We start from the raw sequence: 27,528 nt of genomic DNA on the forward strand, positions 1-27,528 counted from the left end.
TTGACTTATCGTCGAACTTTTTAAATTTGTACACGGAGACCACCCCTTGGGGCGCCAAGTTTTTCACAATTTCATCTTCTGACACGTGGCTTAGGTAAGGGGCATAGACTGTACCTTTTACGAAGTTTAAGTTCTCGTGATACTTACAATTTATTTCACAAATTCCGGCTAATTGTTTAGCTGCTAGGAATTTTTGAGCTACCTGTATATTTTCCACAAGGAGCAGGAGGCTTCCGTCTCTAAGCTCTGATACGCTGATGATATCTTTGCTTATGATTTGGAGCCATTTTTCAACTGCAAAGCATGAGAAATGTGTAAGTGGTTTGTTTTCGTTTATTGCGGATACCACAATGTATTTTGGATTTGTTATAGCCTGAACTGGATCAGGTAGAGAAGGAAATTCGCTAAATTTTTTCGTTTTTTTTCAGAGGGGGGACTACCTGGCAAACCTGTTGTCCCCCAGGTTAGAGGCCCGGCGGGCCATGACGATAAATCTTAGACCAGCACTTGATACCCTTAGCACGTGTAACTTGAAAAGTTATGTGAAAGAGAATAGGGGTAACTGTTACCTATGTGTGTTAATGCACTAGTGTAGGTCAAACGAATTGAGAGCACAGAAAAATCAACAACCGTTCACGCTGAAAGCTAGTCGGAGACTGATCATATGGGTAATTATTTACTTTAGTTCACAACTGCTAAAACTCGTCCAAACGTTTTGATCTCAGGGCCAAAAATCCGAAAGCGGAAATTCAAAACTTTTTTTCTGTCAAAAGATATTTCCAAAAAACCGAAAAATTGCCCCGGGCGTTCTGAAACCGGAGGTGGGATCCATAGTATTTTTGCGCAAAACACCTTTCTGCATTAGCGGTCTTCGGCCGCGCTTATAAAAAACTACCCTGGGTGGGTCCAACACCGGTCTGGAGACCAAAACTATATACCCGCAAAACACTTTTACCCACAGTTTTTCTTGTGGGTACCACAAAAACATCAAAATTACAACAACCACATGAAAATTTTGAATTTCCGCTTTCGGATTCGTGATCCTGGGTCCAAAGCGCGTCTTTTGACACCTCTTCCGATATTTTTGGAATTGTTTTAGCAGTTGTGAGCTAAAGTAAAGAATTACCTTCATTTGTTATATTGCAGTTTTCAATTGCGAAAAATTTTAGAGAGGTTACCAACGAGTGGGAAAAATAATATCACTTACAAAGGGTGCCAGCAGCCTTAGCCAAAGCAAATGTAAATTCATGTTTAGGCCAGAACCTAAATATTTATATATATTACTAGCGTACCCTCGCCCGCTTCGCTAGGCGATAAATTCAATGATTTGCTGAAAGAGAATACAATTAATACGATACAAAGCAAATTCTTTGATACAATTTCATTCGAACTTTATTGTAACACTTTTTGGTAGACAACGTTTTTGGTTTTCCTTCTTTCGCGTAAATGAATAATGACGATGGTTTGCCTACTCGTGAGCAAGCTATATACAATTGTCCATGAGAAAAAATTGGGTATTCTAAATTAGTACCGCACATTTGTAGCGACTGTCCTTGCGCCTTATTAATTGTCATAGCCAGGGCCGGCTCAAGAGAATTTGGGGCCCTAGGCGAGTTATTATTTGCGGCCCCTTTCTCCCGTATTTATAGAAAGAAATTGAGATCAGAAAATTAGAGATCAGAAATAATAAATTCGAACTTAGTGTCAATAAAACAAAAAAATATTTCTTTTGCATATTAAATATATATATATATATATAGCCTTTCTTGAGTCATGGCCGAACGCAAGTACGTTTTGATTAATTTCAGTTTCGAAAAGCTACGCTCGCCACTCGCAACCGACATTGGTATCGTCAACAAAATACTAAATTGGGCATGAGACCAGACATGTTGTGTTGTAAATATAACTAAGGTGAAAATTAATTTTTTTTTAATGAAACTAAATATAGGTCCCCTACAAAATGTCTTTTTTTTGCAAAAAGGATTTTTAGTACAAAAGTGTTTATCGAATTTGGTGCCCCTAGAACTTGGTGCCCTAGGCGGTGGCGTACATGGTAGAGCCGGCCCTGGTCATAGCGAAGGCAAGGCGAATAGGGAGCTGCAAACGTTTGAAATCGAATGGTAAATCCGTCGGAATCAGTGGAATTCTGGGTATCAAACAGAGCTGTAAAAGTGTGCAATCATTTGAAATTTTAAACCATTGATTTAAGAATGCTGTTTCTTCATTCTTTCATTCCTTGTTAAGGAATGTTGCTTAAAAGTCAACCCATTCTTCATTCAGTAGTGGGAAAAAAAGAATGTACTCTTGAACTCTTCGAAGAAGGAACGAAGTAATTGAATGAAACACAAACATTTTTCAACACAGAATAAGCATTCAAATGAATGCAGCCTTTGCTGAGTGTGCACACACTTTTCTAGTACCAATCAATTATGAAAAGTGTCGTACAAGCACAAAACCCGCTCAAATATCACATGGTTGCATTTAATTAAAGCCACTTCAAAATATCAACACAAAAATTTAGTTATTGACAGTGATGACCAGTTTTTTCGTTATTTAAATGGTAATAAAGCACAAAGAAGTTAATTGAAAAAGCAGTTTTTTGTTATTTAAATGGTAATAAAGCACAAAGAAGCTAATTGAAAAAGCATTTTTATTAAAATTGTTCTAAAAATTTAATAATAAAAAAAGCAAATGACAAATATTTCAACATCCCTGTTCCGAAAATTGTCATCGTTCTAAATAAGTGTTGCCAATGTGGCATATAAAAGGCTTGCAGGAAAAAGTACTAATCTACATTTGAAAGTCCTCAATTGTTGATTAAACAATTGAAAGATATATATTATAAAAGGTCTTAAGTTCCTTCATATATTCTTCCTAGCGGGTTAAGGTCAAATACTGTATAGATAATGGTTTGTGAGTTTCCAAATTGCAACAGCAATATACTATTTTTCTCTATTTTCTAAGAAAAATATTCTTCTAAACACAATAGTTTGTAATTACAGTCATTTAAAGTAGGCTCTATAGGTAGTTGTAGCTTTGTTGATAGCAAAGAAAATTAACTTTGAATACAAATCTGCTCAAGTAAGATAAATTCAACCTACAAATGCCATGCAAATAGACAGAGAGACTAATACTGTTTTCACACAGAAATTTAATGATCTCATTTCACCTTCTAATGAAATCGTAAATTTTTTCTTTCACACAGAAGTAACTGCTCGATTAGTATGAAGGATGAAATGTCAAGCGAATAAAATGACACTGCTATATGACAGACAATCATGGCGGAACGATACAAGGTGGCAGCATGGTGACATACCTACAAACATAAAAAAAATGCCATGTACTTGTAAATTCGATGGACAAATGTCAAAATCGCTGCCAACAGAGTTGCATTGTGCTTTTGCCTTCATTAGGCATTCGATTAGCTACTAATGAAATAATTATAGATTCGAATTTTGTAGGGAAGATTGAGATTAATAAGCGTCTTAATGTAGAAAACTGCCTTTATTTTTCAATAAGCCGTCTGTGTGAAAACAGTATAATGGTCCTTCTCAATCAGTCGGGTCCTATATTTATATTCCGCCAAACACTGTCAAAATATCAGCTGTAAAAACTGTAATCCGATGTAGCCAGCCAATCTCTTTGTGGGGAGGGAAATTAATAACCTCTGAAGAATTTCTCCCAGTGAAACATTTTTTTTTCGTGGCACATATGAAGGAAAACTGGGAAGGTGACTCAGGTGAATAGAAAAAGCCTGAATCTCTGTAGGACGATGCCATGGAATTAGACATATATTTATCGAAATTCTCGGAATTAGGAAGCTCCAACGAAATCGCTGATAGACCTATGTACTTTGATGTATTTAAATTTAAACGACTTAAACTCAAGTATCTATTTTTGTTATATTATCGGCAAAAAATATCCACAATTTACTCTATTTGGTCAATGTACAATGTGTTCATTTAAAACATCCATTTTACTACAACAGCAAAATAAGTAGGACATATAGAACCATTTTGATATATAGCAAGAAAGCAATAGATTGTCTTTGCGAAGTTTAAAGAGAAACTGAAAAGAAAGAAACATTTATTGGCGTATTTCGATGATTTAAGGCAACTGCAGTTTCACCGTGTGATTCGCGGTTCGAATATCAGTGAAGCCTTTGATAACATTCGAAAGTGACTGATGATGATTATGTGGCAGTTTTCGAAATGTTAAAATCGCAGATGCCAGTAAATTTTTCTTTCTTTTCAAAAATAATGTGTAATGGTCGGTGGCGAATAAGCCAGCGTGCTAGTATTACTCATATTTTGGGAAAAATTATCGCATGCGATAACAGAATCAAAGTTCGACCCGTTTATGGCTGTTGTCTTGTGCCTAATAAAAAGTTAGTATACAAAAAGCTAAAAATTTGTTTACATCTTCCATATCGTGATAGACCGCCTCTGTCACAATGAGAAGCTTAACTTCCGGCCTCTGAAAGGTATAAAAGGGCCCATGTGCCTACAGTTAGCCTCTTTTTTGGACATCTCTACCTCCTGTGTACAAGCGAGTCACCGGAGGGGTGAAATAAGGTCTGTGTCAAAACCGTAGGTCAAAGTACCAAGTGATTGGCCTTCTTCACCCGCGTCCTTTACACGGCCACGCCTAATAACTTAGAGAGTGGCCAGTGCCAAGAACACCATATACGTGCGAAGCACGATCTCCAGGTTGCCATCCACCTCCAGCTTTGGTTGCCAGCGTCTGCATCGGCTCAGTTGGAACGTTGGCGCACTAGTGTGGAGGTGGACAGTTCCGTTGATAAACATAAACTACCGTGGAAGACCGAAATATAAGTCCGCTTGGCGGAATGACTCCCATTCGGTTGCTTTAGCTTCCAAGGAGCCACCTTCGCTAACAAAAACTTGCAACGCGCCACGAACGCGCATACCAGGCGCGCATCTTGATCATCGCGGAAATTTAACAGCCCACAAAAAGAGGACAAAAGTCCATAAAGCAGGAAAGGGGCAATTGCCTATGTCATTATAAGTGTTTGTGCAGATGGCATAACCCACGAGGGAAATAGCCCATAATAATGTATATGTGAAGATAATTATAGAAGGTGAAGTTAGTAAAATCTACGTAATTGAAATAACCTATTTTTGGTTTTCGCTAATGAATTTAGAATTCTTAAACATTCGTAATTAAACCTTAAGTCAACAATCGTGGTCTCTTTAACGTAATTAGAAAAGTGTTGAAATTGACTATTTAAAGTAGCAATTAAATTCAAAATTACAAAACCTAGAATAGATATATGATAATTAAAACTTGTAAAGCTTGTCTAGAAACAAAAAAAAAAAAGGAAGAGAAAACGTATAGCAGTCGTGGTTGTGCTAGTGTGATCAGTTAGCAGAGGGAAAATTTTCAACAAAAAAAAAATTGATTTTTTTGAACGGTCTAATGTCAGTTTGTAGTTTTGTTTAAAATCCATGACGTCAGACTTGCAGCTGAAAAGCAAAAACACCTAATTGTTAGGGTACAGTAATACGCCCAACTTACAAGAATTTCGATAAAATAAAACACCAACAATAACAACAGTACAAGCTGTCCCGCACATTCATCGCTGGAAGGCCTTTCAACGAGGGATCGGCATCGATGGACATACACATAAACACATGTAAGTCAATTGTACTTTTTTTTATATTTTCTTATTGTTCGACCTTCTTAATTTTTTTCTGATAAGCACAGTCAGATCGACATTAGTATGTACGTACATAGCAAGCAATAAACCTGCTCCCTATGACGACATACATACCTACATATTTGTTGGTACCAATTTTGCATACCAATGTCGACTTGATAACAGCTGCTCCCATATTTGCCCATAAACGCAACAACAATTATCAATATGCCCTTAGAAATGCGCTAAAGAAAAAGAAACCATAGATTTGTTTGTTTACAAATTGCTTCTGAAGGCGATCACACCCAACTGCGGTTAGCTAAATTTTCTGAGCTCCTAGCATTCGAGGCACAATTGAATTGCCTACACTAGATACATACCCTGCAAAAATCGTGTGACCAAAAACGCACACAGCCACACGAATTTTTGACAGGGGTGACGATTTGGAATGAAAAATTGTGCAAATGAAATAGCATGCTGACAAATTTTGCTTTCCCACAATGTATCGTGCTCTCTCGCACCTATTATTTTCAAAGGGATAGCAAAATACGTCATTTTTGCGTGCGAAAAATCCGCCATTTCTAATTCTGCAGAAAAGTGGAAATTTTTTTCAATTTGTGTGATTTACATTTTACAGAAATTAATATACGCATTCTTTAATATTTTTTGGTCTACTAAAGTGTGTTTTAGCAAAAAAAACTCATATCAATGTGTGCATGTTTATAAAGAAAGAAAGTGAAATATGTAATAGCATAGTATAAATAATCGTGAGCAATTCTAATGCAGAATAGTAAATTTTGATTTCCACATACATACAAGAAAAAAATTCTTGTTACCATTAAGATTTATTATCCAAAATTGAAAAAAAAAGATTAGAAAATTCGGTGTAAAAAAACGGCTATGTGTGCAATAAAATAGCCTCTCTTGTTGAGATACCCCTCCATGGTCTCCATTAATTATTGTGACGGAGGTGTGTTTGCAACAGCAAAGTGAACCCAAACAGTGTAGGTCGTGGTGGTTGTTGTTCGTGGTCCGCATCAACTGGACCAGGTGGGGCAATGACGTCACATCTAGTTATACCAAGGTATATACCACAACAGCAACCGGGTAATGCAAGGCCACGATAGCAGCAGCAACAACCTCCCAAGGCTGGCTATCATCGTTGATTTATAAAAAGACAGTGTTGTGCATCTTTATTGCTTAAATATTTCCTCTGTTGAAACAGTTTCCACGATTCACTGTTCAACGAAAGCAGCAGCCAGCGTATGGCACCACCGAACAGCTGATAACAAAAACTTGGATGCACAGCAGTTTAAAGCCAAAATGGAAGTTGAGGAAATATCTGAAAATAAGGTAAATATATGTTTCGCGTTATTAACAAAATCGCCCTAAATTTTATGAATTAACAGATCGCTACGAACGACAAAGCACCCGAACGTGTGATCAAAGAAAGCACTACAGAAATTATTGCCGGCAGGGCCGTATTCTACAATCCAGTACACGAATTTAATCGTGATTTAAGTATTTCAGTACTTAATGTATACTCAAAGCGGTTGATAAGAGAGCGGGAAGCGGCGGCGCATAAAAATCCACAAAATACAAAAGAAAGCAAGCAATGCTAATGACAAGAAACCATACACGGTTGGTGGTGTAAAATACGACGATGGACTGCGAATATTGGAAGCGCTTGCTGCAACAAGTTTACGTAGCATAAGTTATGCAAAAGAAGTAGCAGGCGTGCGTGAAATTGTTGCAAATGATGTATCTAAGGTGGCAGTAGATTCCATTAGCGTAAATATGCGACACAATGGAGTGGAACATTTAATTGTGCCAAGCGAAGGGGATGCAATGTAGGTTTGATATACGAATCAATAGCTAGTGATTTAACTGTAATAATCAATAATAAAATTCGCAATAGGACTCTCATGTACCTTTCAACTTCATATGAGAAGCGTTTCGATGTTATAGACCTAGATCCTTATGGTTGTCCGAATCGCTTTCTGGATGGCGCTATACAATCACTGACGAGTGGGGGTTCATTACTTGTAACTGCGAATGATATGGCTGTGCTGGCAGGCAATACGCCTGAAGCCTGCAATGCCAAATATAGTTCTGTGCCTTTGCGTATGAAATGCTGCCATGAGATGGGATTGCGTATACTATTGCATTGCATTGAAACGCACTCTAATCGTTATGGAAAATATATTGAGCCACTTTTGAGCATTTCTGCCAATTTTTATATACGCGTATTTGTGCGTATGCATAGTAGTCAAGCGAAGTGTAAATATAGCATGAGGTTGGTATACAGCATTTTGGCCTTTTACCACAATCCAATTACTTACCATATCTTTATATTATGAACACAGCAAACAATGAATGGTATTTCAATGCACTGGTTGTGATACCTATACGCTACAGCCTATGGGTATTGTAAAAAGCAAGATATCAGATAAAAGCAATGCGGAAGGAAAATTCGGTATACCAACAGGACCAAAAGTTAATACAAATTGTGCGCATTGCGGTGATAAACATCATGTAAGTTTCAGCTATCCCACTTAAGTATTTAAACTCGAATAAATCAAATTTTTTCCTTCTTACTTAATTGGTGCTTAACCGTTTAAACGGTTATGTCCGTTCAAAAAGGCGCGTCAGTCGCCTTTTCAGAGGGTTAACTGGCACCAATTGTTCACACCAAATTGTTTCTTATATTCCCAAATATAGATGGGCGGTCCACTTTGGTCGCATCCCATACATGATCCAACGTTTGTTGAAGAATTTCTACAAATCATACAAGAAAAACCGCTAAGTGATTTGGACACAACGTCGTTTAAAAGGTGTGTTATCGGCTGTATGCCTGAACTTGTATTGGGTACATGAGTTTTTATGTAAAAAATATTCATCATATCCAACATCAATACCTCGCATTCAATTGTGGACGCTGTACGCACTACATTGGGTTCACGTAATATGGACAAGCATATTTTTGATTCCAGTGGTAAGGCCACAATTTCAAATGATGGGGCAACCATTAAGAAACTATTGGATAAAATAATAACACAACGTAGCGTGCTCAAGTGGCATAAGCTTATCTGGAAAAGATATTTCGTAACGAAAACCCTGGAAGATTACCGCGCCTTGTCTGCTGTGGTTCAACAAAATATAACTTGGATATTTGTTGCTCTTTTTCAATTTTCCTGAATACAAATGTCTGGATTGGAAAAATTTCAAGCAAATAAAGATTGGCGTGCAAAAGTCAAGAAATTACTTGTCATGCAATGGTAAATGCTTATAAATATATCATTAAAATTGCATGCTTGTTTATGATGAGCCATTCGATTGAGCATGGATATGGATGTTTTAAATACTGTATAGTAAATTGGCTTAATATATAAGAATTTGAAATTTTTCCAAATCTTTGACTAAAAAGTAGCTACTAGCTTGTAGAACTTTATTACTTTACTTTTAAAAAGATAAATCACTTTAGCATGGTAATATAACCTATTATTAAAAATTAATACAAACAATATCTTCAACATTTTTTTCTCGATTCACGAACACATTTAGAAAGGTTACAACGCCTGCTAAAGAGCCGGTATCTTGCCAACGCTTTAGCTTGGATTTAGTGGAGGATCTACAAACTTTGCTAGAAGCACGCGCAGCTCCTCATGTAGCGAATGTGGATCAACACGAAAGTAACGTTGCTGTTAGCGGAAATGCAATGAACAAACTATTTGAAATGGAGGATGAAAATAAATCCAACAATGCAAACACTATAAATAGGATTCCTTATAATTTTTCAACTAAGGCATCTTGTGACGAAACTATATTTGAATGCCAACAGCAACGTACGTCTGATGAAAGTTTTATGGCTTTGGAAAAAATGTGTGATAAAACAGCATCCGATCCTAACAGCACACTATTTAATTACATACATAGCGAGAACAAGGATATGGTTAAAGAAGATGCTAAAAAGCGCAGCGCCGATGGAAACTATTTTAAAATCCCTTGTAAACAAGGTAAGTGAATATACAACATATTGAAAGTTGATAAGATTTAATAATATAATATGGTATAAATTTAATAATATAATCTTAGAACTACAAGAAATAGATGAAGAAGCACAATCACTGCAACGTCTATTGCATGAATTATGCCTACAGGAGCAGCATCAATTGGATAATGAAACTCCTTTAAAAAGTATTGATGTAACACTACTAGAAGATATTGAAGCGCCATCTAAAATGTGGGACTCCACAATAGTGGGCGATACTACTTTACAAACTTCACCTTTGAAAATGGTGAGACTTCTCAGACCATCTACTATACTAGAGAAAAATTGCGAAGATCAGTCTAATAGTTCTTTGGGTGGTGATGATGCATCATCACACATAAGCTTTCAAAGCGCTCAAAAAGGCAGTGAAACTTCAGCGGCAACAAGCTTTTAAAAAAAAAGCTTTACCTACACTAAATCTACGCCGTCATATACGTACTCATACCGGTGGAAAACCATACAAATGCGAATACTGCGAATGCACCTTTGCTGTAAGCGATCCAGTGCTGTCGCATTTACGTACACATCTGGGCAAAAATATTCATAGATGTGAGTTTTGCCCATCACTTTACGGAGTTACGTACGCATTTAACTACGCACAAAGACGAAGATCCAGAAACGCGGGAGCGAAATATGACAGCCTTAAAGGAGGAGGAGGCTAAATTAAAGCAAAATTTGGCCACTAAAATTCAGCAGCCGCCAAAACCCAAACGAAAATATACGTGCAATTTCTGCAACAAGGGTAAAGGTTTATAAGACTGTGATTGTAAATGATATTCATTTTACTGATCGTGAATTCACAGATTTTACAACTTCATCTAAGCTAAAGCGCCATATACGTATGCATACCGGCGAGCGACCATACTCGTGCTCAGAGTGTGGGAAATCATTCTCATTGAAATCGTAAGAATATACAATAGGGTTCAGAGTTTGAACGGCCGGCAGTTAAAAATGGACTTATTTTAAAAGTTAATAAAAAAACTTATATCTAAACATATCCGTAAAACGAAAGGCACAAAAACAAAAGCTCAGTAAAAATGGGACAACTAAATGAAACCTTATATCCATATCGCCTGCTGATTGGAATATCACCCGGTTGTTGTTGTAGCAGTTAGGTGGGGCGAAGCACTGCTCAACAATATCACCCGGTCTCGGGTGCCGTTTCGAAAAGCACCTTTCTCAGAAAATATTTGAATAACCCCGTATATTAGAAAAGCCCTATCACAGAATTCGGTTGAAGAATGCCCTAACTCAGATTTGGCTTCAAAAATGACCGATCTGAGCTCAAATACAACACATTTTGACAATAGCTGGAGTGTTTATGAAACAAATTCTAAGATAGGGCGTTCTTCAAACGAATTCTGAGAAAGGAAGTTTTTGGAACGGCAGCCGAGATTTGGTGATATTCCACTCAGCAGCCGATATGAATATATGGTAAGTCTCATTTTTACCGACCTTTCCTTTCCTTTTTAAAAATGTGCTTAACAAAACTTTTTTCTTTTAATGCACTCTTAAAATGAATCCATAAGCAATGTAACGTTAACAACTTGTTCATACTTGTTTTTTTGATTTGTATTGAGAGTGGCGATTTTAATATTAGAACGGTTAATTTAGACAATTAAAATAACAAAAATTACTACAAAGTCAAATTTTAGTGAGGACCTCTAGTTTACCATAAAAATATTAAAATTAAAAGTCCCCATCTATCCTATTCGAGCTAAAAAAAAATTACTCGAGGTCAAAGGTCATTGCCTTAATAGCACCGCAGAAAAATTCCTCCAATTCTTTTCTCCTAGAGAGAACAATAATTGGGGAATAGGAATTTCGAATCTTCGAAGTCAGCTGATTTGCCAATTGAAATTTTGTTGCGCATTTCTATTTTTGTTAACAAATTAAAAGTTTAGTTATTGTTGCGAATTTATTTAAAATTGAGAAAAAAAAATATAAGCAAAGCAACGGGGAGCAACAAACGAATGATGCAACCATCTTTCACACGCTGTTATTGTAGCAGTGCTTCGCCCCATCCAATAGGTGCGACCGATCAGAAATTATCATCAATATCCTCTAACGGGAGTCCAAGGAAACTTGCTGTTTCGACAGGGGGGATCATAATGAAAGGGGTGTTAGAGGCGTTGGTTCCACATTACAATTAAAGAGATGGTTGGTGCCATGTGGGGACACATTGCAAGCGGGGCATACATTTTGTATGTCGGGGTTGATTCTGGATAGGTAAGAGTGTAACCTGTTACAGTATCCAGAACGAAGTTGAGCTAGAGTGACTCGCTTTTCTCTGGGGAGTATGCGTTCCTCTTCCGCGAGGTTTGGATACTTTTCTTTGAGTACTGGATTCACCGGGCAATTCCTAGCATAAAGGTCCGACGCTTGTTTATGGAGTTCACCAAGGACCTGCTTGTGTTTTTTCGCTTCATACGGCTGGGTTCTCAGGAGCCGTATTTCCTCAAAATGCTTACGGAGATAACTTCTTAGGCCCCTAGGCGGTGCTGGTTGACCAATCAGATGTCTGTTGGGATGCTCAGGTTTCTGGGTATTCAACAGGAACTGTTTGGTCAGCATCTCATTTCTCTCCCTGATGGGGAGTATTCGCGCCTCATTATGCAGATGGTGTTCTGGGGACATAAGAAGACAGCCCGTGGCAATTCTGATAGCAGTATTTTGGCAGGCCTGTAGCTTCTTCCAGTGGGTAATTTTTAGGCTTGGCGACCATATGGGTGACGCATAGCATTTTTAATATCTTACGAGGTACCTTCGTACATGTTTCTAAGAATGAAAAATGAGACCTATTCAAACTTCGCTATACTATAACATACGATACTTTACCCCATTTTAACACAACTATCATTTATTGATTTTATTAAATTTTATAAAATGTTTCTTCCTCCACAGTTCCATTTCCGTATTGGATGGTAAATATGGCTTTCGCATTTTCTCCATCAATAACTGACAAGGTGGAAAAAATCTATGCGTGTAAATCGCAACATATCTTGGTCGAGCGTTTCTTCAATAGCTCTCTAGTGGTGATGGTGACAGCAGAGAAACCCAACTGTTTACAAATGTTACAATATATCAATTGCGTCTACAGCTCAAATACCCACAGTATATGAATGAATCGAACGCACCTAATTGTCTGCCTAACGGATAGTATACATATTCATCAAATCGAAAATATTGCATCAAACGAACTGGGTCTGAATACTGAAACAGTACACATATTCAAAATCGATGAGGAGGCTGTGATGATGGTATAGGGTGAGTTGTTGAATAACATACGAAAACCACTTTAACCCATCTATATATTTGCATTACAGCTAAAGCTTTACAAACAGCAAAAATTGCTGGCGCCAAGCAATTGGAAAAGGCAGTGAAGCATTCATCACACTGTACGGATGGTGTAAAGTTAGAAACTGCTGTTGTAACAGCTGCCACCGACACAACGGTCATATCTACTTCGCCGAGTAACGGCTCGTCCGACTATCTATCGAAGACAGTATAATCATATCTTTTGCCAACACAGGTTAGCGATGTGCTTGCACAGGAAAATATTTCAATTGGAAAACAAAAACCAACTAAGAGAGTTTATTTATTATTAAAGTATTTACTTTTCTTTATATCAACAGTATTAATTTAAGTTGCAATATCACGTACATATATAATAAGGGATGTGATACGATTGCTGTCGGAATTAGATTTGAAACCAATCAATACTCCTGCTAAGGGTTGTAGAATTATTGCTTGAATAATTAGATTTAGAACAATAATAAGTCTGATTTAATTACAAGTCGTACATTTTTAAATTCATCAATTACGACAGCAATCGGATTCTACGACACCTTTGAATATTCTTGATCTGAAAAAAGAGTAAACCTAATCTGAATTTCTACTAAGCTTTCAGTTGTAGATTATTCAAATAATTGAGTTTTTTCTAAAGCTTAAAATAATTTTCTGTCCGCTTAGAAAAGATTTCAATTGGAAAACAAAAACCAATTAAGAGAGTTTATGTTATTATTAAAGTACTTACTTTTCTTTATATGAACTGTATTAATTTAAGTTACAATTTCATGTGCATATATAATAAAGTATGTCGTGGTACGATTGCTGTTGGAATTAGATTTGAAACCAATCAATAATCCTGCTATGGGTTTGCTGAATTATTGCTTGAATGATTAGATTTAGAACAATAATAAGTCTGACTCAATTACTAGTCGTACATTTTTAAGTTCATCAATTACGACAGCAATCGGATCCACGACACCTTTGAATATTCTTGATCTGAATTTCTACTAAGCTTTAAGTTGTAGATTATTCAAATAATTGGAGTTTTGTCTAAAGCTTAATATTATTTTATTGCTCGCTTAGAAGAGATTGGAAAACAAAAACCAATTAAGCGAGTTTATTTATTATCCAATTTCATGCACATATATAATAATATTGAAAATAATAAATATTGAAAATTCAATTTTTTTGGTTCATATTTTATTCATATGGCTGTTCCAGGTAAAGTAAATCTGCAGGTAAAATTCACGTTATATGGCGGTTATATAAATGGTAAAACCGCAGTAAAATTGATTGGCAAATGGCTCGAAAATGTAGAGTGAAATGACGGAAAAATGACCGCCAATTGACGAGCATTGTGACGTGTGTGAGCAGCACAGTGCTATGCTCACATCCTATAAGTGGGAGCGGAATGCACGATCACATTAATAGGAACGAAACGGAAAATTTGGTCACAAAAGTTCATCACGCCCATGCAAACGTGACTATGAATATAACCGCTGCAGAAAGTCACAATGACCGTAAAATGACTAGTAAAATGACGTGGAGCGTTTTTGCAGGGTAGCTAACTAATTATTCTCACCTATCAAAACGGGTGCCATTCCCTGCAAAAACGCTCCACGTCATTTTACTAGTCATTTTACGGTCATTGTGACTTTCTGCAGCGGTTATATTCATAGTCACGTTTGCATGGGCGTGATGAACTTTTGTGACCAAATTTTCCGTTTCGTTCCTATTAATGTGATCGTGCATTCCGCTCCCACTTATAGGATGTGAGCATAGCACTGTGCTGCTCACACACGTCACAATGCTCGTCAAATGGCGGTCATTTTTCCGTCATTTCACTCTACATTTTCGAGCCATTTAACAATCAATTTTACTGCGGTTTTACCATTTATATAACCGCCATATAACGTGAATTTTACCTGCACATTTACTTTACCCGGAGCAGCCATATGAATAAAATATAAACCAAAAAAATTGAATTTTCAATATTTATTATTTTCAATATTATTATATATGTACATGAAATTGGAACTTATATTAATCCAGTTCATATAAAACAGAAGAACTTTAATAATAAATAAACTCGCTTAATTGGCTTTTGTTTTCCAATCTCTTCTAAGCCAGCAAAAAAATAATATTAAGCTTTAGAAAAAACTCCAATTATTTGAATAATCTACAACTTAAAGCTTAGTAGAAATTCAGATCAAGAATATTCAAAGGTGTCGTGGATCCGGTTGCTGTCGTAATTGAAGAACTTAAAAATGTACGACTATTAATTGAGTCAGACTTATTATTGTTCTAAATCTAATCATTCAAGCAATAATTCTGCAACCCTTAGCAGGAGTGTTGATTGGTTTCAAATCTAATTCCGACAGCAATCATATCACGACATCCCTTATTATATATGCACATGAAATTGTAACTTAAATTAATACAGTTCATATAAAGAAAAGTAAGTATTTTAATAATAAATAAACTCGCTTGATTGGTTTTCGTTTTCCAATTGAAATCTTTTCCAAGCAAACAGAAAATAATTTTAAGCTTTAGAAAAAACTCCAATAATTTTAATCAATTTAAATCTACAACTAAAAGCTAATTAGAAATTCAGATTAGATTTACTCTTTTTTTTCAGATCAAGAATATTCAAAGGTGTCGTGGAATCCGATTGCTGTCGTAATTGATGAACTTAAAAATGTACGACTAGTAATTGAGTCAGACTTATTATTGTTCTAAATATAATCATTCAAGCAATAATTCTGCAACCCATAGCAGGAGTATTGATTGGTTTCAAATCTAATTCCGACAGCAATCGTATCACATCCCTTAATTTATATGTACGTGATATTGCAACTTAAATTAATACAATTGATATAAAGAAAAGTAAGTACTTTAATAATAACATAAACTCTCTTAATTGGTTTTTGTTTTCCAATTGAAATCTTTTCTAAGCGAGCAGAAAATAATTTAAAGCTTTAGAAAAAACTCCAATTATTTGAATCAATTTAAATATACAACTTAAAGCTAATTAGAAATTCAGATTAGATTTACTCTTTTTTTTCAGATCAAGAATATTCAAAGGTGTCGTGGAATCCGATTGCTGTCGTAATTGATGAACTTAAAAATGTACGACTAGTAATTGAGTCAGACTTATTATTGTTCTAAATATAATCATTCAAGCAATAATTCTGCAACCCATAGCAGGAGTATTGATTGGTTTCAAATCTAATTCCAACAGCAATCGTATCACGACATCCCTTATTATATATGAACATGAAATTTTAACTTAAATTAATACAGTTCATATAAAGAAAAGTAAGTAATTTAATAACAAATAAACTCGCTTAATTGGTTTTCGTTTTCCAATTGAAATCTTTTCCAAGCGAACAGAAAATAATTTTAAGCTTTAGAAAAAACTCCAATTATTTGAATCAATTTAAATATACAACTTAAAGCTAATTAGAAATTCAGATTAGATTTACTCTTTTTTTTCAGATCAAGAATATTCAAAGGTGTCGTGGAATCCGATTGCTGTCGTAATTGATGAACTTAAAAATGTACGACTAGTAATTGAGTCAGACTTATTATTGTTCTAAATATAATCATTCAAGCAATAATTCTGCAACCCATAGCAGGAGTATTGATTGGTTTCAAATCTAATTCCAACAGCAATCGTATCACGACATCCCTTATTATATATGAACATGAAATTTTAACTTAAATTAATACAGTTCATATAAAGAAAAGTAAGTAATTTAATAACAAATAAACTCGCTTAATTGGTTTTCGTTTTCCAATTGAAATCTTTTCCAAGCGAACAGAAAATAATTTTAAGCTTTAGAAAAAACTCCAATTATTTGAATCAATTTAAATATACAACTTAAAGCTAATTAGAAATTCAGATTAGATTTACTCTTTTTTTTCAGATCAAGAATATTCAAAGGTGTCGTGGAATCCGATTGCTGTCGTAATTGATGAACTTAAAAATGTACGACTAGTAATTGAGTCAGACTTATTATTGTTCTAAATATAATCATTCAAGCAATAATTCTGCAACCCATAGCAGGAGTATTGATTGGTTTCAAATCTAATTCCGACAGCAATCGTATCACATCCCTTAATTTATATGTACGTGATATTGCAACTTAAATTAATACAATTGATATAAAGAAAAGTAAGTACTTTAATAATAACATAAACTCTCTTAATTGGTTTTTGTTTTCCAATTGAAATCTTTTCTAAGCGAGCAGAAAATAATTTAAAGCTTTAGAAAAAACTCCAATTGTTTGAATAATCTACAACTTAAAGCTTAGTAGAATTTCAGATTGGGGTAACTTTTTTTTCAGATCAATAATATTCAAAGGTGTCGTAGAATCTGGTTGCTGTCGTAATTGATGAATTTAAAAATGTACGACTTGTAATTAAGTCAGACTTATTATTGTTCTAAATCTAATTATTCAAGCAATAATTCTACAACCCTTAGCAGGAGTATTGATTGGTTTCAAATCTAATTCCGACAGCAATCGTATCACATCCCTTATTATATATGTACGTGATATTGCAACTTAAATTAATACTGTTGATATAAAGAAAAGTAAATACTTTAATAATAAATAAACTCTCTTAATTGGTTTTTGTTTTCCAATTGAAATCTTTTCCTGTGCAAGCACATCGCTAACCTGTGTTGGCAAAAGATATGATTATACTGTCTTCGATAGATAGTCGGACGAGCCGTTACTCGACGAAGTAGAGATGGCCGTTGTGTCGGTGGCAGCTGTTACAACAGCAGTTTCTAACTTTACACCATCCGTACAGTGTGATGAATGCTTCACTGCCTTTTCCAATTGCTTGGCGCCAGCAATTTTTGCTGTTTGTAAAGCTTTAGCTATAATGCAAATATATAGATGGGTTAAAGTGGTTTTCGTATGTTATTCAACAACTCACCCTATACCATCATCACAGCCTCCTCATCGATTTTGAATATGTGTACTGTTTCAGTATTCAGACCCAGTTCGTTTGATGCAATATTTTCGATTTGATGAATATGTATACTATCCGTTAGGCAGACAATTAGGTGCGTTCGATTCATTCATATACTGTGGGTATTTGAGCCGTAGACGCAATTGATATATTGTAACATTTGTAATCAGTTGGGTTTCTCTGCTGTCACCATCACCACTAGAGAGCTATTGAAGAAACGCTCGACCAAGATATGTTGCGATTTACGCGCATAGATTTTTTCCACCTTGTCACAGTTATTGATGGAGAAAATGCGAAAGCCATATTTACCATCCAATACGGAAATGGAACTGTGGAGGAAGAAACATTTTATAAAATTTAATAAAATCAATAAATGATAGTTGTGTTAAAATGGGGTAAAGTATCGTATGTTAAAGTATAGCGAAGTTTGAATAGGTCTCATTATTCATTCTTAGAAACATGTACGAAGGTACCTCGTAAGATATTAAAAATCCTCAACGCTTTTTTGCAATAACTTAAAAAAAACTCATATTCATCAAATTTCTGTTTAACTTCTACATATCAATAGCTACCTTTACCACCAGAAGGAGTCACTATTGCTTCTACACCTGTGCTATTGTTTCCTACACCGATGAGCTTTGTAATAAAATAAACAGCTATCTCCCCAATCTCTCCAGTTTTGTCGCCTCGCGAAACCTGATGTTGTAACCAACCAAATCATCGGTGATCTTGTTTAAAACATGGCCGCGCCAAATGTCGACCATATGACATTACCCTACCGACTGTCTTACACCTTAAAATTTTGGGTGTGACTTTCATCAGGATCTACATTTTGGTGAGCACGCAGCCGCAATTGTTCCGAGAATTCAGAGCCGTACCAAAATCCTCAAATTCCCCTTATGGTAAACTAGAGGTCCTCACTAAAATTTGGCTTTGTAGTACTTTTTGTTATTTTTATTGTCTAAATTAGCCGTTCTAATATTAAAATCGCCACTCTCAATACAAATCAAAAAACAAGTATGAAAAAGTTGTTAACGTTACAGTGCTTATGGATTCATTTTAAGAGTGCATTAAAAGAAAAAGTTTTGTTAAGCACATTTTTAAAAAGGAAAGGAAAGGCCGGTAAAAATGAGACTTACCATATATTCATATCGGCTGCTGAGTGGAATATCACCAAATCTCGGCTGCCGTTTCAAAAACTTCCTTTCTCAGAATTTGTTTGAAGAACGCCCTATCTTAGAATTTGTTTCATAAACACTCCAGCTATTGTCAAAATGTGTTGTATTTGAGCTCAGATCGGTAATTTTTGAAGCCAAATCTGAGTTAGGGCATTCTTCAACCGAATTCTGTGATAGGGCTTTTCTAATATACGGGGTTATTCAAATGTTTTCTGAGAAACGTGCTTTTCGAAACGGCTTGTGCGTGCTTCTAGCAAAGTTTGTAGATCCTCCTCTAAATCCAAGCTAAAGCGTTGGCAAGATACCGGCTCTTTAGCAGGCGTTGTAGCCTTTCTAAATGTGTTCGTGAATCGAGAAAAAATGTTGAATTAATTTTTAATAATAGGTATATATTACCATGCTAAAGTGATTTATATTTTTAAAAGTAAAGTAATAAAGTTCTACAAGCTAGTAGCTACTTTTTAGTCAAAGATTTTTTAATTTTAATTATTCAAACAATAATTCTACAACCCATAGCAGGAGTATTGTTTGGTTTCAAATCTAATTCCGACAGCAATCGTATCACATCCCTTATTATATATGTATGTATGTACGTGATATTGCAACTTAAATTAATACTGTTGATATAAAGAAAAGTAAATACTTTAATAATAAATCAACTCTCTTAATTGATTTTTGTTTTCCAATTGAAATCATTTCCTGTGCATGCACATCGCTAACCTGTGTTGGCAAAAGATATGATTATACTGTCTTCGGACGAGCCGCTACTCGGCGAAGTAGAGATGACCGTTGTGTCGGTGGCAGCTGTTACAACAGCAGTTTCTAACTTTACACCATCCCTACGGTGTGATGAAAGCTTCGCTGCCTTTTCCAATTGCTTGGCGCCAGCAATTTTTGCTGTTTGTAACGCTTTAGCTGTAATGCAAATATATAGATGGGTTAAAGTGGTTTTCGTATGTTATTCAACAACTCACCCTATACCATTATCACAGCCTCTTCATCGATTTTGAATATGTGTACTGTTTCAGTATTCAGACCCAGTTCGTTTGGTGCAATATTTTCGATTTGATGAATATGTATACTATCCGTTAGGCAGACAATTAGGTGCAATCGATTCATTCATATACTGTGGGTATTTGAGCCGTAGACGCAATGGCAGATATTTTGATTCTTTTTGAAGTGTAACATTTGTAAACAGTTGCGTTTCTCTGCTGTCACCATCACCACTAGAGAGCTATTGAAGAAACGCTCGACCAAGATAATATGTGAGATTTACACGCATAGATTTCTTCCACCTTTTCACAGTTATTGATGGAGAAAATGCGAAAGCCATATTTACCATTCAATACCGAAATAGAACTAGAGGAAGAAACATTTTATAAAATTTTATAAAATCAAAAAATGATAGTTGTGCTAAAATGGGGTAACGTATTGTATGTTAAAGTATAGCGAAGTCTCAGCTACTTTGTCCTGGTGAAAATTGAGTTTGAATAGGTATTATTCTTCATTCTTAGAAACATGTACGAAGGTACCTGGTAAGATATTAAAAATCCTCAACGCTTTTTTTGCTATAACTTAAAAAACTCATATTCAAACTTCTGCTTAACTTCTACATATCAATAGCTACATTTACCACCAGGAGTCACTATTGCTTCTACGCCTATGCTATTGTTTCCTACATCGATGAGCTTTGTAATAAAATAAACAGCTATCTCCCCAATCTCTCCAGTTTTGTCGCCTCGCGAAACCTGATATTGTCACCAACCAAATCATCGGTGACCTTATTTAAAACATGACCGCGCCAAATGTCGACCATATGGCATTACCCTACCGACTGTCTTACACCCTAAAATTTTGGGTGTGACTTTCGATCAGGATCTACATCTTGGAGAGCATGCACTAGCAATTGTAACGAAAATCGTCGTTGGTGTGAGGTCTTAGCCGATCTCCAGATCTGTAGAAAAGGAGCTTATTAGCTTAATGCTTAAGATGATGCGGGAATAACCAAGTAAGCTCCTTCCAACCTTTGATTCGGGGGATGGTATAATGGTATGAAGATGATAGCGTGCGACAACATCGCGAGCTTGCGATGGCTGGAGGAAGTGGTTCCAAACCTCCAATGGCAGGGCACGAACGCTCGTTTTGAGATGGTGGATAAAGCGCAAATCCCCAAGGTAACAAAAGTTAAGGTATGGATACCATGTGTGATGAAGTCGGAGGATACAATGCGACTTTTGCAGAATCAGAATCCGAACATACCGACACAGGATTCGAAGGTCCTTACTGTATCTCGGCCTACGGACGAAGGTTAGTTATACATCTTCCAAATAAACAAGCAGGCGGAGGATATAGTGTACGCGCAGCTTGGAAAAATGTCCTTAGGTACAGGCAAAATGTATATGCGACTCAGGAAAAGAAGTCGCGGGTATTAAAGTCCTAACACGGTGGACGTCGAAAAGGACCTCAAAAGCCTAAGGGAAAAAAGACAGGTGGAGGTAGCCCACGTCACCCCGAATGTGTTAGAAGGGGACCAACAGCCAGATGGTGCTGTGAGTCGCACAGAGGAACACCCGGCACAACAGGTACAAGAGGCTGAAGGGGGCTTCGAACACTCTAAACCAAAAGGGCTAGAGGAGGATGACGACGTCACGATGAAGGTGCTGGAGGGGGACAAGCAGCCCATTGGTACTGCGAGTCATACAGATAAACCTCCAACACAGTAAAGTGGCGTCGAGCGAACTCCTCCTCCTAACGCGCTGATCCAGGAGCCATGGCTTCCATCGGGAGGAAAGGTTTCTGGACTTAGCGCGCGCGGATTTGGCGTTTACTATGCGCAAACGGAAGGACGGGTGCGAGCTGTAGTAATGTAAGGAAACAGCTGCATTCATATATGCTGCCTAATTACACTACTTAGGACCTCGTAGTGGTGGTGAAATCGCCGGGCTCAGATGGTACATGTCCGGCCATGCTACAAGTTTCAAGAAGGGCGGTGGTGGGATGGCTTAAAATAATACTCGATGGGTGCATAAACTGAATCATGTACCGCACTCTTGGAGAACTGCTCGTGTAGCTTTCCTACCAAAGGCGGGGAAGATCGGTCACGTGTATCCCAAAGATTATAGACCCAGTAGCTTAACATCATTTCTGCTCAAAACCTTTGAGAGGCTGATAGATGTGTACATAAAGTCCAACGTGGGTGAAAAGCTGCTCTCCACAACACAACAGGCGTACACCAAAGGCAAGTCAGTAGACACCGCATTGCATAGGGTGGTAATAAGCATAGAAAAAGCCCTGGAATATAAGGAATATGCTCTAGAAGTCTTCTTAAGCATTGCCGGGGCTTTCTAAATGGGCGATTATTGATGGTCTTAATTATGTTAAAGTACATCCAGCCTTACCCAGATGGATCGACTGCATGTTAAACTGCAGTAAGATTACATCGCAATGCGGATTGTACGCGGCCACGAAATTAGTGGACAGGGGCACTCCCGGTGCTATCACCTCTGCTGTGGACGCTGGTCATTAACCAACTGCTTAGGGGATTCTACGAGGGACCAGAAAAACTTACGGTTTACGCAGATGACGTTGCATATGGTCTTGTTTACAAAGAGGTACAAGGTCCCTAATTGGACCAGGCCTAAGTTAGGAGGGGCGACCCTACAGGGAAACCTTGCACAAAATGTCTAGGAATGATCCTAGACAGTAAGCTGTCATGGAAGCTCAACGTGGAGGAGAGGGTGAGGAAGGCTTAAACGGCACTTTATGCATGTAAAAGAATGCAAAAGAACCGGCATATACGATCAGAAGGAACTCGATGACGATGCCTCAAAACTAACAACCAAAAGCAATAATTATCATTTCACTGACACAAATTTTATAGTTTTTTCTTCCGGAGTTGGACACAACCTTTTCATAATTTTACTTAACAATTTAAGATTCGAAATTTTTTTCAATTTGTATTTTGACTTACCAGCAACAACAGAATCATGTTTAATTGTACGCCGCACAATCATTATAGCATCATGTAACGAAGCTCAGTTTCTTTCAAAAATTGTTCGGCACCGCCACGTAAAATCAATGTATATGTTCTAGCATTAACGCAACCTTTAAATAATTATAAACTATAAAAATGAAGTTAATGTCAAACCCACTATCAAACCTTGGAAAATGTTGAAATGTTCACCACCAACTTGACGTTCTTCAAAGTAATCACATTGACCCAAAACACTTGAATTAATATCATTAGCTGTAGTCATAACAGCTCCACCACAAGCTTTCATTGTACGTTTCAAATCTTCTTCTGGTACACTAACAGAACATTTCACGATCTGCAAAATACTGTGTACCAACATCACCAATTGGTAGTTTAGAAAACACAACATTGGCGCCTTACTTACCTATTTTATTGTACAGGAGACGCCATTCAGTATTAACAATTTTCTGATACTCTTGGACATTGGAGGACATTGCTGTGGCAGAGCATTTTTCCAATAAAGCACTTTGTTGTTCCTTTGATTGGCGCTTCCACATGTACAGCCATGTCATATTTTGGTCATGCACAATTATAATGCTTTACGTATAGCTTTAATGATGATACGTGCATGCACGCCTTCCTCAACATATGGTTTAACTTGTTTTAAGATTTCACCTGCTTAAAGTACTACTGAAGTGGTGCCATCGCCGACCTGATAAGAGAAACATTTTTATTCTACACATTCTAATATAACAAAAAACTTACCTCAGCATTTTGAAATTTGGCGATGTTTACTAGAGTTTTACGGCTGGATTCACAATATCCAATAGTTTCATAATGGTTGCCCCATCATTTGAAATTGTGGCCTTACCACTGGAATCAACAATATGCTTGTCCATACTACGTGAACCCAATTGAATGCGAGGCATTGATGTCCGGTATGGCCCAAATGTTGGAAATATGCAGTTGGCACTTTTGAGAAAAAATATGGATCAATGAACACAAGTAAAAGTGAAAGATTTTTTTTACCATCTCTTGTTACTTTACACATTAGACATTGGAAACGACGACCAGCATCTACAAGTTGCTATTGAGCCTTGCAACGATTAGATCTAATTGCACCCAATTCACCAAAATTTACAATGGGTGGCTCATATTCACCCTCAACCGTTCGTGCCATTGGTGAGGCGGTAAGTGTAATGCACAAAGCTGTTGTTTTTACTAAATCAGCTGTTGCAGGTATGCAATACAAAGACGACCTGCAAAGAAGAAAGATCAATGTTATTGCCAAACAAAACATTAATTTCGATTATCGATACCTAACGTAACGTGGCGAGGAGTTACCCTGATCTTCTACCACATATTTTGTGGTCACCAATGGTGGTAATGAACCCTGTTCATTAGTAATAAAAGCACCACCAGCGCTATTTTGATTTTCAATGATAAAGCTTATCGGATTTGTCATCTGATCGGGATCTAAACGGCGTTGGGCTTGATCATACTGTTGCGGCTGTTGATATTTACCAGTAACAGGTGCAGGTGGTTGCTAAAGAAAATAACACAAAAATAATCATCAGCAAATTTGTAAATTATTAGTTGTATTAGCATACATTATAACCAGGACGTCCGGACGTGTCCGGGTATTGGGGGTTGACACGGCTTGGGTGGTTGACTGAGCATTGGCGTCTGTCCAGGTTGTGTTGGTGGCATCATAAAAGCCATCAATAACAAGTGCCAAGAATATATCCGCGGCATACCTGCCGACCAAAATGATTCAAGGGGTTGTGATTGCCAACCTCACCTACCCATGGCGAATCCTGTACCTAACAATTTGGTGTGAACAATTGGTGCCAGTTAACCCTCTGAAATAATCGGCGCAATTGTACGCCATTGTGTTGGCATTAATTAGGCAAAATGCAAAAACTTTTCATCCTCCTCGCGTGACCATTCTGTCTTCTTTAAGCTAGGATCAAGCCATTCGTCCAGCGTGCCTTACATTGCTTGGCAGATTTGCGGTGCAGCAGTGATGCAATACGTGACCACTGGTTTTTGCCATATTTCATTACAGCTACTTTGAGGATTTCATCCTGAAAGATCAATTTAGTTAATAAACGGCCAAGAGTAACCAAGCGTCAAATGCTTACCTCAGTGTTTCTCCACACACCACCTTTTATCATTATTCGCGGCATGGTGCTATATAATTGTGAATTCTTTCGATGAGCACAAAAATTAAATCAAAAATTTTTGTCGAAATAAACAGCAAAAATCATTGTATATTAAAGACTTTGGGAAAATTTTAGAATAGCACCCCCCGAGTTAGGGGTAAAACTTGGTATCAAATGAAAGAGGGTGTTCTCCCGATCACAAATATATATATTTTAAAGTGTGCAAACTTATAATTTAAAAGTTATTTGTTGTTAAAGTTTGCAAATTTAGCAAATTTCTATAGCACTTTAAATTACAATTTACACATCTTTCAAAACCTTAATCCACATACATATCTATATAAATTGGCAACGATAAACTTAAATTGCATTTTTGTATATTTCACATTTCATTTTTGCATTGTTTTCACTTATTATAAATGTTTTTATTAAATCAATCGCGCTTTTGTAGCAACATGCACATACATATATACATATATATATACATATATTTTATTGATGACATTACAAAGCTGTGCTGCCACATATATATACGTATACACATAAAATTTGTATAGAAATTTGCAAACTTTAACACCAAATTACTTTTAAATTATAAGTTTGCGAGCTTTAAAATATATATATATATGTGATCTGAAGAACTCCCTGTTAATTTTAAATATTTCCGGAGATATTCCATTTAAAACTCTCAAAATTGAAAAAATTTTCGACCACCAAATGTTTTGCTGTCTCTGCTGAATTAGAAATGGCGAATTTTTTTGCACGCAAAAATTACGTATTTTGCTATCCCTATAAAAATATTAGGTGCGAGAGAGCACGATACATTGTGGGAAAGCTAAATTTGTCAACATGCTATTTCATTTGAAGAATTTTTCATTCCAAATCGTCACCCCTGTCAAAAATTCGTGTGTTTGTGTGCGTTTTTGGTCACACGATTTTTGCAGGGTTGTATCTAAACGCCTTTGGCGCATATTGTCCAAATAAAGAATGTAGTATATATTATAGAAAACGTAAATATAGATATTTTTCTGATTGAAAATGAATAAATATGTAAAGTGAATTTATAACATATAATTATGTGTTAAATGTAGTTTTCCTGGAGGCATAGGATGGCATAGGGAGGTAGGGAACTGTACATTCTTTGGGGATCTTCAGCAAATGCAGCTGTTAAGAAGATCCATGGCTGGGTCGGGTATAGAAAGCGCAGGTCGAATATCATCTTAGACCTCGCTGAATCCATCAGTACGATTAACAGTAGGGTGTCCCCTTTTTTTCTCTTGGTATTTAGTTCCGCCCATGTTACCATACATAATTTCCCAGTTTGTTTTAATTTTTATTCTCCAGTCAGGAATCCTATAAAAATGAATTTATGTGAAGGCAGTTAAGGTAAGGCAAAACCCACCCCACGCCGAAAGAGCTAAGGCACCAGAGGATTCCGCCGGCCGCGACCCTTAAACTGTCCATAGGTTAATGATTCGTTCCTCATGTCGTCACCTAGGAACCACCTATAAATTCACCCACCTCTATAGTGGACCGTTACATAAATTAATGGCGCCCAACGTGGGGCAAACTAACGTGTGGTGATAACAAAATTAGCGCTGCTTTGTGGCGTTTGCGTTGCTTGGAACGCATCGGTACCTATTCCGTAAACCCACCTAGTGAAAAAACTTTCCAAGTACATTTTCCATAGTTAGTTGTCGCACATATCCGATTTGTTCTGAGAAGCTTTAATATAGTTTGGAAGTGTGTCATCCCTGCTGACGAAGTTAGATCAGTTTAAGTCTACTTCCGCAGAGGCTGATACTGCAGAGTCTATGGAGTTAAGCGGCCTACGATGCTGGTTATCCTGATTGGATACCAAGCCGAGAAGCAGGTTTAGCTGCTCTAGGACTCAATCGAATCCGAGCTAAGGTAGTACTTTCCATCCACTGTCCCTAGATTAGTTCTCACACAAGCACAGCTCATTTGTCTTGGGATAAATCATAATTTTTTGGGTCAGCTATTAAATACTGTTGTACACATTTCCAGAATATTGCATATTCGGCACTGCACGGATACCAGTACTGAATGTCCCTACATTATACTTTTTCTAGAATACCCTAAAGATTTTGATGAAACCAAGTATTGCACCGGATTGTTAGAGATCGTTTCTGCCAGATCTCGGGCCGAGTTATTGTCTGTAACGTGATCATATGCTGCTTTGGCGTACCCATGCCGAATAATTTGAA

At 36.7% G+C, this 27,528-nt stretch overlaps 1 protein-coding gene and 1 long non-coding RNA gene across 15 annotated transcripts; one reads left to right on the forward strand and one right to left on the reverse strand.

The window, feature by feature from the left end:
- Positions 1-4,776: 4,776 nt before the first annotated feature.
- On the forward strand, positions 4,777-13,817 carry LOC137244390 (uncharacterized). Of its 4 annotated transcripts, XM_067773342.1 has the most exons (11): positions 4,777-5,656; positions 6,885-7,012; positions 7,069-7,509; positions 7,578-7,955; positions 8,026-8,194; positions 8,381-8,493; positions 9,224-9,675; positions 9,755-10,452; positions 10,514-10,613; positions 12,615-12,977; positions 13,037-13,817. In XM_067773342.1, exons 5-8 carry the CDS (start codon positions 8,036-8,038, stop codon positions 10,102-10,104), a joined length of 1,074 nt encoding a protein of 357 aa, XP_067629443.1. In that variant the 5' UTR covers positions 4,777-5,656; positions 6,885-7,012; positions 7,069-7,509; positions 7,578-7,955; positions 8,026-8,035; the 3' UTR covers positions 10,105-10,452; positions 10,514-10,613; positions 12,615-12,977; positions 13,037-13,817. The 4 variants fall into 4 exon arrangements, with proteins under 4 accessions (XP_067629443.1, XP_067629444.1, XP_067629445.1 ...); XM_067773343.1 differs by lacking the exon at positions 4,777-5,656 and having other exon boundaries at positions 6,065-7,012; positions 10,514-10,678; XM_067773344.1 differs by lacking the exons at positions 4,777-5,656; positions 10,514-10,613 and having other exon boundaries at positions 6,065-7,012.
- Positions 6,442-25,982, reverse strand: LOC137244397 (uncharacterized). Of its 11 annotated transcripts, none has more exons than XR_010950954.1 (13): positions 25,280-25,980; positions 24,746-25,222; positions 24,455-24,681; positions 24,165-24,394; positions 23,901-24,107; positions 23,560-23,847; positions 23,322-23,500; positions 23,133-23,266; positions 20,137-20,521; positions 19,883-20,077; positions 19,124-19,779; positions 17,949-18,313; positions 14,965-17,889 (listed from the first exon to the last, which is right to left on the reverse strand). It is a non-coding gene; the product is annotated as an uncharacterized lncRNA (long non-coding RNA). The 11 variants fall into 11 exon arrangements; XR_010950955.1 differs by having other exon boundaries at positions 14,966-17,889; positions 19,124-19,495; positions 25,280-25,977; XR_010950962.1 differs by having other exon boundaries at positions 14,963-17,889; positions 19,124-20,077; positions 23,322-23,490; positions 25,280-25,982.
- Between the last annotated feature and the right edge of the window lie 1,546 nt (positions 25,983-27,528).

This window comes from Eurosta solidaginis, chromosome 3 (assembly GCF_040869045.1).
Source record: "Eurosta solidaginis isolate ZX-2024a chromosome 3, ASM4086904v1, whole genome shotgun sequence".
In the NCBI taxonomy this organism is placed as follows: domain Eukaryota; kingdom Metazoa; phylum Arthropoda; class Insecta; order Diptera; family Tephritidae; genus Eurosta; species Eurosta solidaginis.